Genomic DNA, 5,060 nt, shown 5'->3' with positions numbered 1-5,060 from the left:
TCACCCCACTGACTTCTTTTGCACTGGTTTTTACTGCACAATTAGCTTTTTAATATGTATTATCTGATTGTCTTTGATGAGCAATTTAGTACTTTATTATATGTCCTGAGAATAATTGCATCAGAGTCTAAATCCCCCCCAAGGATGTTGTAAATTCCTTGAAGTCAGGGAAATTTCTTAAGCTTATTACTCAGCCCACCATCAGTGTCAATAGATTGTTCTCCAGGAACACGGCCCCTCCAACACACTCAAATACACATGCCATCACACACATGCACACTACAGGAGCAGTGCTCTATAAAGAACAAGCTTTATCTGTCCCATTTCACAAAAATAGTAATTAAACATAGCCAAGATCACACTGACACAGCCATTCTTTATTGAAATGCATAGTCAAGTAAAAAATACACTTCAGAGAAATACTACCCAATACTCAACACAGTCCTCAAACTTGTGCATTTAAAAAGAATTACAAATACACATTGCCACATGATCTGACAGACTCACATTCACTCCTAGAAATGTACCTTCACAGTCTTGCCAATGCATTCTACTTATTAATTTCCCGTTCATTTGTTTATTTAACATTTTGAGCCCTGTGCCTCAGGCTCCGTATTAGATGTGTGGAATTCAAAAATGGAACAATGCATTCTTGCCTCCTGTGCAAACAAGTATCCTCAATCCAATGAAATTACTGTACTGGAAAGACATATTTATACAAGGTGAGATGGGAGAAAAAAAAAAAAAAGCCTAAATCTTCCTGAGGGTCAGGTAACTCTGTACAGAGGAGAGAATAAAAGAAGGTCAGTATCACGTATGTGGGCAGACAAGGAGGTGGTTAGTTGCAGAAGTCCTGTTAATTGCAGAAGTCTGAACCAGGAAACCATCAGAGAGGGTTTTTCCTTACAGTTTGAGGCCCCCTGGGCCCAAAACAAAACATCATATGGCACCCTTGACATATGGCACCCTTGACAAAGCTTAAGGCAGGGACCCTGGGCCCTTTCCACTCTGGGTCTGCTGGAAGGGAAGGGCAGAGCTTCCTAAAAAGGGAGCCAACTGGCCTCTCCACACGGAGGCCCTAATGGTTTGATGGATGCACTGCTAGCCCTGCAGAAACCCACAAGAGGGAGAGAATCACTGTTAGGGAACTCAGGGAAGAAGAAGATCTCGGTCTCCCAAAAAAATTTTCTCCTTCTGGAGAATATAGGCTTCGAGCTGGATATCAAGGAGGCAAAGACGGGGCACATAGGAGGGTAGGGAGTGAAGTGGAAAGTTCCCTGATGAGTAGGGGAAGCAAAGAAAGGAGAACAAGGCAAAGGGACTAAGAAAAGATTAACTTACAAGAACAAGTGCTAGAGTCTTGTCTCCAGAGGTAGTGCAACCAGAAATCCTGAAGAGCAGTTAGATTGAGAAGAGAAGTGGGAGGTCAGGGGGTGGGGGGAAGAGGTGACTGGTGGCTGAGAGGCCATGGCTAGGAAAGAGAGAAAGGAATAAACTGGGAAGGGCTGGTAACATTGATAGGAATTTATGTAGGAAATGAGAGTGCAAACAGGAAGGGCTTAATTAGGGCTGTGATTGTCTGGAAGGAGAAAAAGGGGAGATTTGGCAGCTCCTGGAACCTGGGGAAAGTAATTGTCTGGGTAAATGGTAAGTGTACTTCCTACAGGGTCAGAGCAGGCTTTGATCTTTAGGAGAAGACAAATTGCTTTCCATCTTGCTGAAGCCAAAGGCTTAAATGGTCAAACGTGTGTCATAGGTAAGTGCAAAGGGAAGGAAATATAATACATCCTCATGGCCAAGTACCCTGGGCTTGGATCACTGTGTCCTTGGCCAAGTTAACCAACTTCTTTAAGCTTCCAATGATTCATGTACAAAAAAAGATACAAAAATACCTTTCACATGTGGTTCTTCCAGAAAGCGCTTGGCACAGGGCCTGGTACATAAACAAATTCAATAAGGGTTAACTATTTTCATAATTACAGTTAGTCTGCATCGCTAGAAGCACATTATTCAAATGAGGATATGGACTGGTCAGATGACAGTGGAAACGGTGTTCAGATCTAGGGGCCCCCACCTAGTAAGAACAACACTAATCAACTCTAGCCTGCCCAGGGGACAGTGACCCAGAGAACTAGGAAACTTTGAAAAATGAAGAAATATGAAATACTAATAAAAATTAAGAAAACCCACAAGCGTTTAACCCAGATAATATTTGGGGACATGAGGGGGTTATGTGAAGAGAAAACAATGTTCCATTTAACTTTAGGAAATGGCGGTGTTATTAAAGATTTTGGAGGCATTAGTCATCATCCTTTGGTCAAGTTTATTAACCTCTCCAGTGCCTCTGTTTTTTCATCCATAAAATGGGATTCATTAGATCACCTATCTTATAAGATTACTGTGGCAATTAAATGAGTCAGTATGTGTTAAGTGCTGAGAAGACCATCTAGCACATAATAAATGCTCAATAAGTCCTGAGGAGCAACTGGATTGACAGGAGAAGTGGGGGTTGACTGTTGGTGCTGGTTATTATTATTACTATAATTATTACCCTGGGTAAGTTTTTAATAGTTCCAGCAATGAAAAAATGAGAATAGCCTCCTGTGCAGCAGTAACTAAAAGTCGCTGATAACGACGAGTCAGTCATTAGAGAGGAGACTCCTCGTCCTGGGAGAAGGCCGATTTGTCATCTCTTAAACCCCAGGGCATCCAGCGTGAAGGAGGTAGAACTAGGCCGGCCCGCGCGGAGGCAGGCGCAGGCGCCAGTGACGCAATGACTGCAACATGCCGCTAGGGTGCAGCAGAGCCCGGCCCCGGGTTGTTCCATCCGCAGCAAACAATTCCTAACTCGCTCCAGGTCTTCCTTCTTAGCTGAGTGGGTTGAACCCCGCGGAAGTAACCCCGCCCATTATGATGATCCAGCCAATCACCGCGTGATCTGCTCGGACGGGGCGGGATCGCGGCGCTTCCCTCCGTCGCTCAGAGACTGGGTTCCGCGTTCCAGCCCCGCCCCAGGCTCTGGGCCAATCCCCGCGGCTGGGCAGAGCGTCCCCGAGGGCGGTGCCCCGCAGACCACGTGGCCCGGGAGGCGCCGAGGCCAGGTAGGTGGTGGGTTACTTGGCCCGGAGCGGGGCTGGCGAGCCTTGCTCCCCGTGACCCGCTGTCCTGTACCCTCTCCCAGCGATGGGCGTGCAGCCCCCCAACTTCTCCTGGGTGCTTCCGGGCCGGCTGGCGGGGCTGGCGCTGCCGCGGCTCCCCGCCCACTACCAGTTCCTGTTGGACCTGGGCGTGCGGCACCTGGTGTCCCTGACGGAGCGCGGGCCCCCTCACAGCGACAGCTGCCCCGGCCTCACCCTGCACCGCCTGCGCATCCCCGACTTTTGCCCGCCGGCCCCCGACCAGATCGACCGCTTCGTACAGATCGTGGACGAGGCCAACGCACGGGGAGAGGTCAGCGGGCGGGGTCAGCGCAGGGAGGGAGGTCCCTGGAAGGTCAGCGGGGGACACGGGCGGAGCTGGGGAGACCGGGCCTGGAATAACTTAGCTGGGCTCGGGGAGGCAGACAGTAGGGCCGGGAAGCCAGTGCCGGGGAGGGAAGCGCTAAACGGAAGGAACTAAAGAGAGGGCGAAGCAGTGCGAGCTGGGCTTGAGGAGAGGCAGTGAAAACCAGCTAATACTGTGAGTTGAGAAGAAGGGTGTGGACAGACACCTGGGAGAGGTGGAGGTTGAAGTCAGGTGGAGGCTGTTTACCATTTTCTAGAGTAAAGCTGTCCAAATATAATGGAACCTAAGTGGCTCCACGTAATGTTAATTTTTCTAGCAACCGCATTCTTAAAAAGCAGGGAAGCAGATAAAATTAACTTTGTTGATCTTAATGAGATATTTTCACTCTTTTTTCTACACCTCTTCATACCCTGTTGCGTTTTTCACACTACATCTCAATTTGCACTAGCCACATTTCAAGTACACAGTAGCCACAGTAGCCGTGGCTACTGGCTTCTGTATTGAACACCACAGGTGGAGGGCTGTGCGGAGGTGGACAGCTCTTGAACCAGCCACTGCAGAGGCCTCCTAGCCACCTAGTGCAGGGACAGCCCTCCCTGACTTTGCTGCACAGCCCTGGACCTGGCACAGAAGAAGGAGCTGTGGGGAGAACCAAGTGAGAGGCAGGAAACAGTTGTGGGTGAGGGAGTTGAATGGCACCCATCGAGCCCCATCTTCGTAGGCTGTGGGAGTGCACTGTGCTCTGGGCTTTGGCCGCACTGGCACCATGCTGGCCTGTTACCTGGTGAAGGAGCGGGGCTTGGCTGCAGGAGATGCCATTGCTGAAATCCGACGACTACGACCCGGCTCCATCGAGACCTATGAGCAGGAGAAAGCAGTCTTCCAGTTCTACCAGCGAACGAAATAAGGGGCCTCAGTACCCTTCTACCAGTCCCTCACTCCCCTTCCCCATGTTGTCGATGGGGCCAGAGATGAAGGGAAGTGGACTAAAGTATTAAACCCTTTAGCTCCCATTGGCTCAAGACACTGAAGTAGCCCACCCCTGCAGGCAGGTCCTGATTGAAGGGGAGGCTTGTACTGCTTTGTTGAATAAATGAGTTGTACGAACCAGGGCACGTTGCATGGTACTTTATAAAGCATTCCCACACATCAACTTATTTCAGCCTCACTGTAGTCCTGTGATACAGGAAAGACAGATGGGCCATCTCTGTTCTTTGGATGAGGTGGGCAAAGCTCAGAGAGGCCCATCTTCACACTTCTAGAAAGTGGAAGGATGGGCCAGAATAGCAACACATGTCTTCAATCCCTTGAAGATGCTGAAATGCTGTGTATCTGTTTCCTGACAATATTTGATGTGTTTTCTGGGGGAGCTAGTCAATTAAAAGGATTCAGGTCCAGAGTAGCCTGGCCTCCTGGCATTCCCAGGTCTCTGATGCTCACAGGCCAGGAGGCCCCTCTGGGTAGGCCCACCTGCTGCACACATGTCACCCTTGTTTATCTGGGGGTAGAGACAGCCTGGATGTCGCACTCACAGATAACCACCATCTCCATCTCCC

At 49.4% G+C, this 5,060-nt stretch overlaps 1 protein-coding gene across 1 annotated transcript; it reads left to right on the top strand.

Annotated features, from left to right (window-relative positions):
• The first annotated feature begins 2,987 nt into the window (after window positions 1-2,987).
• On the top strand, window positions 2,988-4,617 carry DUSP23 (dual specificity phosphatase 23). Its single transcript, XM_002809935.4, has 3 exons — window positions 2,988-3,101; window positions 3,182-3,450; window positions 4,226-4,617. The coding sequence occupies exons 2-3, from the start codon at window positions 3,184-3,186 to the stop codon at window positions 4,409-4,411; spliced, it is 453 nt and encodes a 150-aa protein (XP_002809981.1). The 5' UTR covers window positions 2,988-3,101; window positions 3,182-3,183; the 3' UTR covers window positions 4,412-4,617.
• Window positions 4,618-5,060: the final 443 nt, after the last annotated feature.

Source organism: Pongo abelii, chromosome 1 (genome assembly GCF_028885655.2).
Source record: "Pongo abelii isolate AG06213 chromosome 1, NHGRI_mPonAbe1-v2.0_pri, whole genome shotgun sequence".
Classification (NCBI taxonomy): domain Eukaryota; kingdom Metazoa; phylum Chordata; class Mammalia; order Primates; family Hominidae; genus Pongo; species Pongo abelii.
The sequence above is the reverse complement of the archived record's forward strand: the minus strand, read 5'-3'. Positions and strand labels throughout refer to the sequence as shown.